Source organism: Dendroctonus ponderosae, unplaced genomic scaffold, assembly GCF_020466585.1.
Source record: "Dendroctonus ponderosae isolate FM_Combo_2020 unplaced genomic scaffold, Dpon_F_20191213v2 Dpon_F_20191213_1, whole genome shotgun sequence".
NCBI classification, from domain to species: Eukaryota; Metazoa; Arthropoda; class Insecta; order Coleoptera; family Curculionidae; genus Dendroctonus; species Dendroctonus ponderosae.
The window spans coordinates 42,258,660-42,271,052 of NW_026017110.1; the positions used below are offsets into that span (position 1 = coordinate 42,258,660).

At 40.8% G+C, this 12,393-nt stretch overlaps 2 protein-coding genes across 2 annotated transcripts; both read left to right on the forward strand.

Moving 5' to 3' along the window:
* The first annotated feature begins 8,095 nt into the window (after nt 1-8,095).
* On the forward strand, nt 8,096-9,352 carry LOC109533334 (KRR1 small subunit processome component homolog). The gene is made up of 2 exons (XM_048662798.1): nt 8,096-8,978; nt 9,038-9,352. The coding sequence occupies exons 1-2, from the start codon at nt 8,202-8,204 to the stop codon at nt 9,302-9,304; spliced, it is 1,044 nt and encodes a 347-aa protein (XP_048518755.1). The 5' UTR covers nt 8,096-8,201; the 3' UTR covers nt 9,305-9,352.
* A 70-nt stretch (nt 9,353-9,422) lies between these two features.
* LOC125503052 (protein fuzzy homolog) lies at nt 9,423-12,323 on the forward strand. The gene is made up of 7 exons (XM_048662787.1): nt 9,423-9,581; nt 9,641-9,762; nt 11,019-11,166; nt 11,216-11,341; nt 11,399-11,596; nt 11,646-11,845; nt 11,897-12,323. Exons 1-7 carry the CDS (start codon nt 9,504-9,506, stop codon nt 12,288-12,290), a joined length of 1,266 nt encoding a protein of 421 aa, XP_048518744.1. The 5' UTR covers nt 9,423-9,503; the 3' UTR covers nt 12,291-12,323.
* Nucleotides 12,324-12,393: the final 70 nt, after the last annotated feature.

Genomic DNA, 12,393 nt, shown 5'->3' on the forward strand with positions numbered 1-12,393 from the left:
TTTGAGCCCTTACGCCCTTTAACCAACTATAGTTTCGTTATTGTAAGTCCAAACACTTCAAATATGCACAAGGAGAGCTTCTTACGTCGAAAGCAATATGTTGGGCTCAAAAAATACGCGCGTGAAATTTTGAGTTTTCGGCGAAAATTTCATAAGGGTGGAGATCGATTTTCTCAAAAAATATCAATTTGCTTTGAATGCTGTATCATTTCCATCCCAGGGTAGCGAGGAATTTCACGAACTAATTGAAAAACGCACTGAAAGCTTTATATCCGAAAGAATCCAAAGTTTTCGAGCGCTTATGATCTTTTCGTCTTTATAGAGCCAAAACCTTCAAATATGCTTAACAAAAAAGCTTCTTAGGTTGAAAGCAATCCGTTGAGCTCAAAATACATGCTCATGAAATTTTGGCTATTGGCAGATTGGAAATATTTGGCTCATATTAAGCGGTTTTCAAACGCTTACGATCTTTTCATCAAAATATTCATAAAAACAGCTTCTTACGTTGAAAGCAATCTGTTGAGCTCAAAAAACACACGTGTGAAATAACTTAAATTACAATTTACTTTTGGTCGAAATTTTTATAAAGGTGATTTTTCAAAAAATATCACCTGACTGAATGCTTCATATTCTACATCATTTTTATGTCAGAGAAACGAGGAATTGAACGAATTAATTGAAAAACACAGTGGAAGCTTCAGTTCGAAATTTATCGAAAATGTTGGCTCATATTAAGCGGTTTTCAAACGCTTTCGACCTTGAGCCGAAGATATTTTCGTTGTTATAGACCCAAACACTTCAACGATGCTTAAGAAAATAAGAGCTTCTTACGTTGAAAGCAATCTGTTGAGCTGAAAAAACCTGAGTGTGAAATTTTGACTATTGGCCGAAAATTTCATAAGTCAAATGCTTCTAATTCTACATAATTTTCAAATAAGGGAAGCGAGGAATCGAACGAAATTCAGAGACACACTAGAAGCTTAAGATTCGAAATAGTTGACATTTTTGGTTTATTTGAAGCGGGTTTTCAGCGGTAACGATAGACCCAAACACTTCCCAAATGCACCAGGAAAGCTTCTTACGACGAAAGCAATCCGTTGCGTTCAAAAATTCCTATGTGAAATTTAGACTTTAGGCTTAAAATGCCATAAGAACCCAGGTCGATTCTTTCAAAAAATTATCAATTTCCTCCAAATGCTTTGAATTCTACATCATTTTCATCTCAAGGAAGCGAACAATCCAACGAACTCATTGAGACACACGCTTGAAACTACAGATGCGAAATAATCGATATTTTTGCATCATTTTAAGCGGTTTTCTAATTATCTTTAACCGACGATACCTTCCTTGTTATAGACTCAAACATTCTATATATGCGTATTCAAAAGCTTCTTAGGACGAAAGCTGAGCATTGGCTCCAAAAAATCAACTTTTCATATGTATGTTTTTTGAGCTCAATGTACAGCTTTCATCCTAGCAACCCGTAGAAGGAGTTTCTGAAATGCATATACATGCATGACTGTTGACTTGTAGACTCATAATAAAAACGATTTGTTGGTTAAAAGAAACATTTTTTGTTTTGTCGGATCAGAAGATCACTTTAAATATTTTTTTATTTCCAACAATATCAACCACCGGATGAGCCTCATTCACCCCTAGTGCCCATATTTGTGCTGAGCTCGAGTCGAGATTAGCAAAGCACTGCTTTCTTGAAGTTTGGCATTTAAAAAATGACCTCAAGCTAAAACTTGAGGAGGTTTTCTTCGATCAGTTGCATGACATAAATGGACAAACTGGTCTCGGCATTTAACGGCTTCTGAAAGGAAATTCGACCATAATATGCGAGTTAATCGTCGATTTTAAATGGCAATATTGGCTTGATGCAAATTTCATATTTATGGCATAATTGCCGTCATTACAGTAAAAAAACTGCCATTGGAGCTCTACTCTGCAGGTCTGTGGCAGTCAAATTCTACTTCTTTCGCCCAAATTCCACTTGGTCAAATAAAGATAGATCTTCAAATTTCCCCTGACAAATTAATGATGAGTTTGTAGGTGGTATGCGTTTCCGTGGGTTTCTAGACGGAATAACCCATATTTCACGGCCCATTTAGACAAAGCACAATCAGTCGGTAATTAATCAACCGATATCTTAGAGCCATAACGTCCAGTCTGGAGCTTAAGAATCGGTATTAGGTACTGCGTTAAATAGTTGTTTTGTAGGGCATAAAGAGGTTATAAATTTCCGTCTAATTATTGGGCTGCCCTAAGGTGACACCGGGCCTAGAAGAGGCCCAAGATGGTTTAATCATAGAGGCAGTTTGATGGTGATTTGGATAAGCCGGTCGAATAATTTATGCAATTTCCCCGAAAATCATGCCGGCTAATTGAATTTGTAAACAGTTTGAAGCAAAGAGGCCGGACGCTTCGGAATAATGATGGCCAAACGTTACACTGCACTTTATCGGCTATTAACTAGCGACGGTATTGATTGAATATTCTTATGAGGTGCCAACTCGATTAAGCCGAGAACAAATTAAGTTATAGCATTAATGTCAGGACTTGTTATTAAAATCGATTGAAAAATTGATTTCGAACAGGATTTAATTACTGCGGCTCATCACACAGACCAATTGGTCTATGAAAAATCGATTTTTTCAATAAAATTACTAGAAAGAATGGAATTAACTTAAATAATACTTTAGTATCGGTACTGCGCAAATAATAGGAACGCATAATTAAAACAGGCGGTTATAATAGGAAAACACATACCCACATACCAATTTGACTTCAAACCGATACACTAAATTCATTGTTCATCTGGACAAACAATCTAGAGAATTCCCGCTTAAATGGGCATAAATCACCAAGTGAGATTACTAAGAGGAGAAAACACTTTCGATCGATGACCTACAATTGCAGAGGAATCAGCACATGGTGGATCAGGGAACTTTTTTCTTCGGGACTTTCTCCCCGGGGAAACCCTCTTCTCTAGGCTCTAAAAACTCAAAGCGCAAAAAGGAATTGGACTTTTAAAATCGAGTTATCGTGTGCTTCAGTGCACTTCCAGTTTTCCATTGATTTGATGTTGGGACATGTTAATTTGTTCAATCAAATGGTACGATCAGTTTTCCTCTACGTATGTTCAACAAATTGTCGAAAAACGAGTGAAAAAAGACAATAAATTGTCCTGCAACGACCAAAATCAGTCAATTTTGTTTTAAATTATATATTTTTGAGTGGGTTTTGAGCTGCTGTATCCAGTGGTGCGTTAATTTTTTTGTCTATTTAGACTTTTTACAAACAATTTTAATCTTTTTTCAAATTAAACTGTATTTTCCCCACTTAGATGACATTTATTGCTAGTCCAGGGGGCTCCCAAAATCACATCCAATTTGCGACTATTTGAATGGGTTTTTTAATGGTTTCCTCCTCACTCGATTTTTCTTTTTGTTGATGTTTTCTTTAGTTCAATTTTTTTCAATCAATAATTTTAACTCTCCACTTTTGTAATTTCCTGCGATTATTGTATTTACTTTATTATTTATCAGCCTGATACAAAGAAAGCGTATTCATCCAAACGAAGAGCTGCTGGTCTGGCGGCTTGAAACGCGCGATTAGTTCTAGTCCGACTGATGAAAACTGAGCAAAATTAGACGAAAAACCAATTTGATACCGTAATTGAAGTCCGATGATGATTCGCGACGGTACATGCGAATAAAAAGCAGCAAAGAGTTTTGGCACCTGCTCATAGGGGGAAACGATCCTCTCGCATTCGACCATTCAGCATTAAAACATTAAAAATTAAGTTGGTAGTAAGTCCAAAGTTACAACGGCAGGTGCGGCACTGTCTTACATCATCACACGTTACAAATGTAACGGACATTCGGGCCTAGTTTTTGTCGAATTTTTCCGTTAAAATCCATCAGTGTTTCATGTGGGATCCGATTGAAAAACGGGCAACATGCACTTGCAAATTTATGCCGATAAGAACCTTATCGATTGGCCAATAAATCCGAATGGAAATTGTGTTTTGATTCTGGAGCGATGATAAGGGCCTTAAGTGATGCGATTTGTATGATAATCACTTTACTGAGCAATCGGCGCAATTTGTACTTGCAACTGTTTGGGACAGTGCCGGCGAGGAAAACAGCCATCCACCAAAAGTGCTGTTTTCCTTCTTACAACCTTCTAACGATGCAAACTAACGGCCTTTTTTCATCTTCACTAACTTTTCCACTAATTACACACCTGCGAAGTTTCCGCTTTCGCTAAGTGCTTGCCTGAAAGCAACCGCCTGCTGATACGCCCCTGCTGCATTGATTTGACTTGAAATGTTAATTGGCGCATATTAACCAATGTTATCACACGGAAAATCGGCACTATCTTCCAAGAATGGCTCAGTCGATTACCTCTGGGGTTGCTAATTTATTCCTGGAATTGTTCACGGCAGGGACAACAATAAAACGCTTCTGAATCTAGGACAATGGCAATCCCTGTAGCCAAACTAGATTATTTGTTGATGGCTAGTTTTGCATAGGAGAAGAGGAATCAGTGGCGGCTCTTGGGGAATGGGTATGGAGGTATACCAAAGTGCAGAAAAATATGAAAAAAATTACAGTGCAACTCCAAGTTGATGGAAATTTAAAAAAACGCATTCTGCATCTTCCTCAGTCACACCTTCCTCCCTCATAAATCTACACATAAACTTGCTTGCGGAACTAGTAGAGGTCAGACTTGTACTTAGTACTTGACTGTCATAACAAACAACCGCTTCCTCTGGTCACTTCTGGCCCCAAATGGGACGCGATCTCCGGAAAGTGAAAGCACTAAATGAAAGAAGACCAACAACATAAACCTCGACGACAATGTAGAAGACGCATGAAAGAAACTGAACCAAAACATCCTATCAGTAGCAGAAAAATTCGGATGAAGAAAGGTAAAAAATAAGACCCGCTGGTTCAAATCGAACACCCTGGTTTACCACTGAAGTAAAAATGCCGCCTGAAAAAAAGAAGCCATTTCTGACATGGAGGAGCTCCGGAGGGAATGAAGATCGATAAGTGTATGTTGACGAAAGAAACAAGACAAACAAAAGAATTCGAGAAATCAAGAAGGAGCTTTGTGAGGGATTCACCAAGACTATGGAACGCGACTTGTATGGTTCATAGCGAAAGATTTGGAAACTGTTACGAAGCAGGAGCGCAGATGCCACCGAAACTCTGAAAATTTATAACATCAATAAGAACCAATGGATGGAATATTTTACCAACTTATACAACTCTGCTCATTCTGTTCAAATTGTCGATGATGAGGACACTTCCAAAACCGATGGACCAAAGACCGAAGAAAAAACTCTGAAGTGATCAGCAGTCGTTTCCATTAAAAATAGAAAAGCTTTAGAAATCGATGATATCCCGAACGAACTCCTTAAATACCCAGGAACGAATTAACCAGTGGTCGCCAAAACGATAAAAATAATCTTCCGCTAGACTTAAAAACAAGTGTTACAATGTAAAACACATTACAATGTATAAAATAGCAAGCTTATAAACAAGGTAACAAAAATGATCCATCTAATTATAGAGAAATAACGTTACTTTGTACAAGTCTAAAACTGGTAACGATCTTATTGAAACCTTCACAATTCACTACAAAACACATTAATGCCGCCTATTAAATTGAAAGACTGGCACAATTCCACAAGCAAACGTCTAATAAAGCTAATCACTGCAAAACACATGCAACACACGTTGGAAAGGCTCCTAAAATCGCTTACAGCATATATAACTAGAACCACGTCATTGGATTGGTCTATTGGGCGATAAAATGCAATTTTTAATGAGCGACCTGCGGGGCCCATAATCATTGATTGCAAATTAGCAGTGTACTTTTCCATAATTTCCCATTGACATATCGAGGGCAATTTCCGCTAATTACTGAAATTTGTGTGGTGGATCCAGGGCCGTTAATTGGGCAAAGACAAGGAGTTATCGAAGCCACGAAATATGATTGTTGGCTATTCCTTAGTGAGTACCTACTCTAGACCAAATTTATGGCCGAATGGAAGCGCATTATCCGTCTGAAATAAATGATGGGGAATGTCCCAGGCCGGCCACCATAATGCATTCTCGCTGTTTTTAAAGATTGTTATTAAATGGCTTAAAATTCTTACGTTCGATTTAATTGTACCGGTGCGATAATGGTATGCGAAATATACGCACTACGACTTTCAATAACAAATTGTGCGGAGCAAAAGTAGGTGCGATAAGAATTGGCCGGTACCATTAAAACGGTTGTATCCTCGAGAATGATACATTTTTCCACCGAGGAACCATCTTTCAATGCTGCATCATGCATTCTTCTTCAATGCGGTACAATGGTGCTGCTGCAGTTCGGCTTTGTGCAAGAGCCCAAATCGAGAAAGTCGAAAGTTTAAACGATGTTAATGATGGGAACGGAACTTTTGAACTTCCGAATTTGTTTTATTGTGTGAATTTTTCATTCCAGTGGAAAATGCTCGAACTTTTTAGACACTCTTAAGATCTAAATCTCTGGTCTGTCTTTGAACTCAAAGACAGTCATTTGAGGTACCCTATTCTTATGCTCCACTAGATAAGTTACGCGAATGAATCTACTGTTCCCGGTTCTCTAGAACAACAATCTTATCACATTTGCAACCTTTGAAGTTGATGCCGAGTAGGTACATGCGAGTATCTAATGGAATATAAACTTTTGTTGGCTCGTTTCAATTAAAACTCTAAGACCTTCCATTAAAGCCCCGATGGGAAAAAAGCATTAATTCATGGATTTTAATCGTCCAAAGTTCTGATTACGTATTCGAGGGGTGCGACCTTGAGATGCACCTGTACCCGCCGAGACACGTGCACCTGTACGTTCCAAAGAACGTAATCTTCAAGGTGCAAGTGGAGCCCCCCTTTTACGTGGTTTACGATCGCCACCCTTAAGGGAAGAGCAGCGGTCAATGCAGCGACTAATTAAAAGGCGCGTGGACAGTCACTATTTGCCAAAAACTCCAATAAAATGGATTTGATCGTGTGACCACCGGAGGGGTAACACCAAATGTCCATTTGGCGCGCTGATTTATCGAGCTGGCTGGCTGGGAAAAAGGGTCCGAAAATGTGAAAAAAACGTGAATAAATGGCCCAGGCCATTCCGGTATCCTCCACACCATTACCGGTGGTCGTGTAAAAGATATTTTTGCTGATAATACACGGTTGCACTTATGTGTAATGTGCATTTCACACGATTAATTCCCGCTGCCCACCCACGTAATACTTCAATGCAACAATGTGATCGAATTAATTTGCGTCTCCGTATGCCAACTAATCCGCCTGTGAAAAAAAAATTATACAAGTCTCCTGGCTATTTTCGCTTGGGGACCACGAGAAAGTTGGAGGAAAGAAAAAAATAACGGTTTTAACCCACTGCGCCCTAATGCTTTTGATTTTTTTTGGAGAAAAACTTTCTACTGGCGCATTCGCCGCAAAGGGAAGAATGCTTTCAAGGCGAATTGCGTTTGCCTCAATATCCAGAAGCAATTGGGCGCAAAATTACCACAAAACTAAGAAAATTTTCCGCAGGCTCTGAGAATAAAGCTTTGAACCTGCTACTACTTTTATCGAACGTCAATATTGATGTTTTTGAGGCAAATACTATTTAGTTGCGATTCGCCAAAAAGTGAAGAAATACTTTCAAGCAAAACTGCCTTCGCCTCAATCTCCAGATACAATTTTGTCCAACGCTGCCGCCAAGAGCACATATTTTCAAATCAAACTGCTTCAAACAATGAGGAAATAGCCCCAAAACTGCCAGCTCCATTGCGCATTGTTGCAACTTGAGGAGCACAACAAGACACAAACTGGGGCACTTTATGGGGCTTATTACCAGAAAAAGCATCCTCAAACGATGCCGAAAAATATGAACAAACTTACAAACTAAATAGCGAAAATGGCAAATCTTACCCAAACTAATTTACGGCCTCTTTGCAAAAGCACAAACTAACAAAACATAAAATAATATAAAATACAAATAAACTTTGATGAAAATTATCGCACATGATCACAGACCTTCGCATACACACATAACCTGAAACCACTAGGAAAAGTGGAAGATTGCACTTTTAACCTTAAAGTTAAACTGAAATCTTGCGTACAGTGGGGCCCATTTTTCCGGTAAACATGGGAAATTCCAGTGAGGATGACGACGATAAGCCCACTGGGCCTCTGGAGAATGCATGGGAAATGAAAATCCCGGGATTCAAGCCCGAACATAACCCCCACGGTATGTTGGAGGAAAGCTCCTTTGCCACCCTGTTTCCCCAATATCGGGAGCAGTACCTCAAACAGGTGTGGCCTCTTGTGCAGAAAACTCTGCTGGCTCACAGTGTAAAGGCTGAGCTTGATTTGGTCGAGGGCAGCATGACAGTGAAAACCACCAGAAAGACCTGGGACCCCTACATTATCATCAAGGCTAGAGATATGATCAAGCTGATGGCGAGAAGCGTGCCCTTTGAGCACGCGAAGCGGGTGCTGGAAGACAACGTGGGCTCGGATATTATTAAAATAGGCACCATCACCAGGAATAAAGAGCGATTTGTCAAGAGACGCCAGCGCCTGATTGGCCCCAATGGATGCACCCTGAAGTCAATGGAGCTGATATCAAATTGCTACATTCTTGTGCAAGGCAACACTGTGGCTGCAGTGGGGCCCTACAAAGGGCTTCAGCAGGTTAGGAAAATCGTTGAGGACACCATGAGAAACATCCATCCGATGTATACTCTTAAGGCACTGCTGGTCAAGAAGCAACTGCTGAAGAATCCTGAGCTTCGCAACGAAAATTGGGACCGGTTTTTGCCGAAGTACGCCAACAAGAACCTGAGCAAACGCAAGCAGCCGAAGAACAAAAAGGAGAAGAAACCCTACACGCCCTTCCCTCCTCCCCAGTTGGAGCGCAAGGTATGTCGAAAAGGAGCAGGACTTTTTGCAGTTTTCTGACTGTGTTCACTTTTTTGCAGGTTGATAAGGAGATAGAGACCGGCGAGTACTTCCTGAACAAAGAGCAGCGTAGGGCGAAGAAGAAGAAGGAGCAGGACGAGAAGCATGCAGAGGCTTCTAAAAGGCGAGATGAGAAAAGGAGTCAGGCCTTCGTTCCTCCGGAAGAACCCCACGCCTCCACGTCCAAGGAAACAGCTGCGAGTACCAAAGTGGATATTGCTGCCATTAGGGCGAAAATTATGAAAGCCAACAAGAAGGCCAAGGCGAAAACAGGGTTCAAGCTATGATTTAGGAAAAATGTGTTTTTTTTGTATAATTATATGCCTAGGAGGATTTATGATTTTTCTCCACTCTCTCATGGCCCCCTACCGAAAAAACCGATTATTGAAAATGGTTGACTGGCTCCTAACCTAGCTCTTCTTTGTTGTTGTTTACACTTTTCAAGCTGATCAGTTTTCCAATGAATTTCCCTTAAAAAACGGGAAAATGTCGGCATACGTGATGGGAATTACATCAACAGGAGGGCTGCCAGTTTTTTCGCGCAAAAAGGGAAACTGCGAAAGCGTAAGCCTAGTTTACAGCCAGTCCTGCTCACCCTTTGGCGGCTTGTTTCTGCTTTGCAGCTCTCCTTCTCCAAATCAGGGTCTCTAAATGGGGTCCACATGTTCGGGAAGCCTCTGAATATCGAGCTGCTCAGTACAGTGACCGACGACTATGCGGTGGCCTGGAAGGAGTTCAACGACAGGTGAAACTGGAGTTTGCTTAAAGCCCCTCTTGAATTTTATTAGAAAGGTGTTTTCCTACAACTGAGTGTTTTTCTCCCAGTGCGTAGTTTTGTAGTTCGCGTTTATTTCACCGTGATACCCTTCTTAGGGCCAAAGTGGCTGCACTCAAATGTCCCCTCTAACCGTTCAAAAAACTATTGAATCAGATAGAACCCTTTTTGGACCAGTTGCAAATGTATCCGATTTTCCCGCTGTTAATTCAACATTTCGTTTTTGTCACTATTCAAGTTATGCACAATTTTTTAGAATGATTACCTCAACTTTTTCTGGTAATTATTAAGACCGTCAGGCCCTCGTCGGAACAGTTAACAATATATATAATATATAACTTTTGTTAGTGGTGTTTTTTGCAAAAATGCCATTTTCTACCACTTTTCGCTCATTGAAATTCACTGCTTCTCCATAAGATAACAAAGGACACCACCACATTTTCGCAAGAAACGCCACTAAGGAAAGTGTTGGTACAGATATCTAAGAGATCAACTGTTAACTTCAAAAACTCGTAAGTACGTGCGGAAGTAAAACCTGATGATACAATGATTCAAAACTTTCAGCATTTATTGCACATAACAAGCCCCATTCAATAAACAAACGTTCTTTAATCTACAACATCTCGTGTCGATTTTGTGAAAAATAATGTTTTTGAAAGCGACAAACTCAATTTTTCAAAATTTCGAAATAAATTCAATATTTTGACTCTAAATTTCTTTTTCTGTCTTTAAATAAAATTAAAAAGTCTTTAAATCTGCGGAGCTTTTTAAGAAAACGGGGCTCTCCGATTGAGTAAAACGCGTTTATCCAATCGGTTCCAGTTTTGGAAAAAACGAGGTTTTGTTTTGAATTTTGAGCTTTTGAGTTTTGAGCGGCGAATTTTAAGATCTGAAAACTCCGAAAAGCAGATTTTTCTTTCGTGTTTTTAGGGTCAAACTGTACTAAAATGCCAGCTCGAGGATCGATCACTTCGATCACTTGAGGAGTTGGAAAGACCAACCCTTCAAATCCTATCGAATTTAATTCTTAAAATTTTCAGCCGATGCATCAGAATGCCTTTCACCTTCGTCTACTTCACTGTCGTTTTTTTTTCTTGTTGTATCTTTCTTCTAAGTAATTTTTTCCGGCGTACCAATTCTTATGATGCTTCCATTCTTTCTCTTTTTCCGTGTTGAACAAATCGCCAATGAAAACCTTAAGATGACCATGCCTCCACATTTTGCAGTTTGGTAATCATCGGATTGGCCAGTGGATGTTCCGTAGACGTTCTGAACCGACTTCTTAGACTGGTCTACGATGCCGTTGTGCTCATTGTTGGAATCGACGAAGCTAAAAGCCAGCGAAACATCGAGCGACTTAAACGAGATCTGCGGGTAATTATGCTCCAGCCTGCTTAACAGGCGGCTCTTAGTTTTGTTCCAGGTTTGCTATCCGGTGCTGGATAGGCTTCTGGACTCTCTGGATTGTGGTGATGCCAGCAACAAGCACTCTTCAGACATCGTTGGCTATGTGGAGACGATTCTTTGCCCAGAGAACCACTTGATCCAGGTACAAACCTGGCGTAAAATGTTCGCTGTTTTAACCGTCGAATTTTTGGCTTTGCAGATCGTCCTGGATTCGTTTAGTGAATGCGTGGACTCGATGTTCAGCTGCGTTCTGATCAATGGGAAAATCGCCGCAGCAACTGAAAGCTGGTGGTCGCTGCATCCGCATGAACTCCGAATTTTGCTCTTCCTGGCCGTGACGGAAAACAAGGATATTTCCCGAGATATTCCAGTGTTCCTCCCCTACAAAAGCCCTTCGGTAGATGCGATGAATTTACTCACGCAGCCTGATTAAGGGTAGTTTCTAGGTGGCGTTCCGCTTTATCGCATGCAGCCTTATTGCAGACGTGCAAGTTTGCTGCCTGTGCGGCTCCACTCCAGCCCTAATGGACATCGAGCAATCGGCCACGCAGTGCTTCAGGAATTCTACCGATATCCTCAAGGCAGCTTCCGAATGCGCCCCTAGAAACTTTCCCTATTCCTTAGTGGTGGACAGTGGGATTTTAGGGTAAACGTCTCTAAAGATTGAAGGTGTTTAGGCTCAATTTGCACAAATCAGGCTGTTGTTGATCAACATCAAGCTGAAGAAGTACATGATGTCGAAAAACCCGCAGCCCAGCGCGTCGCGGAAGGCGTCCAGCAGCTCACATCGGCTGGATATTCTGCGCACCTTCTTCTATCAGGCGGTGATGAACACTTTGATCCCCAACGCGCAGACCTGGCAGGAGAACAACCTTTGCGAGGATCAGCGAACGGATAAGCTGGCTCAGGACGAGCAGAACGACGGAGTCGAGACCTACTGGTGTTCTGAGTACCACAAGTGCCATGCGGTCAAAGTGGGCATCAACATCTTATGCGTGTTGTACAGTTCAGCAACCCCCACTCATGCGATGCGACTGATCAGCAAAACCACCCTGGGCATGCTGGTTGGAGACAGGCAAATTTGTTGGTAGTTGAGGGTTTAATAAAAGCAATTATTCGTTTTATTCCTGGTCAAGTGAATGCACCAAATCCAAAATCCTGGCACAAACAAACGGAACATTGTTCGGGAGTGGA

Excerpts from the sequence above, each read along its gene's own strand:
- LOC109533334 (XM_048662798.1), top strand. The coding sequence starts at position 8,202 with ATGGGAAATTCCAGTGAGGATGACGACGATAAGCCCACTGGGCCTCTG. Across the intron at positions 8,979-9,037 it reads CTCCCCAGTTGGAGCGCAAG|GTTGATAAGGAGATAGAGAC; the intron begins GTATGTCGAAAA and ends ACTTTTTTGCAG.
- LOC125503052 (XM_048662787.1), top strand. The coding sequence starts at position 9,504 with ATGTCGGCATACGTGATGGGAATTACATCAACAGGAGGGCTGCCAGTT. Across the intron at positions 11,167-11,215 it reads GACTTAAACGAGATCTGCGG|GTTTGCTATCCGGTGCTGGA; the intron begins GTAATTATGCTC and ends GTTTTGTTCCAG. Across the intron at positions 11,597-11,645 it reads TCCCCTACAAAAGCCCTTCG|GTGGCGTTCCGCTTTATCGC; the intron begins GTAGATGCGATG and ends GGTAGTTTCTAG.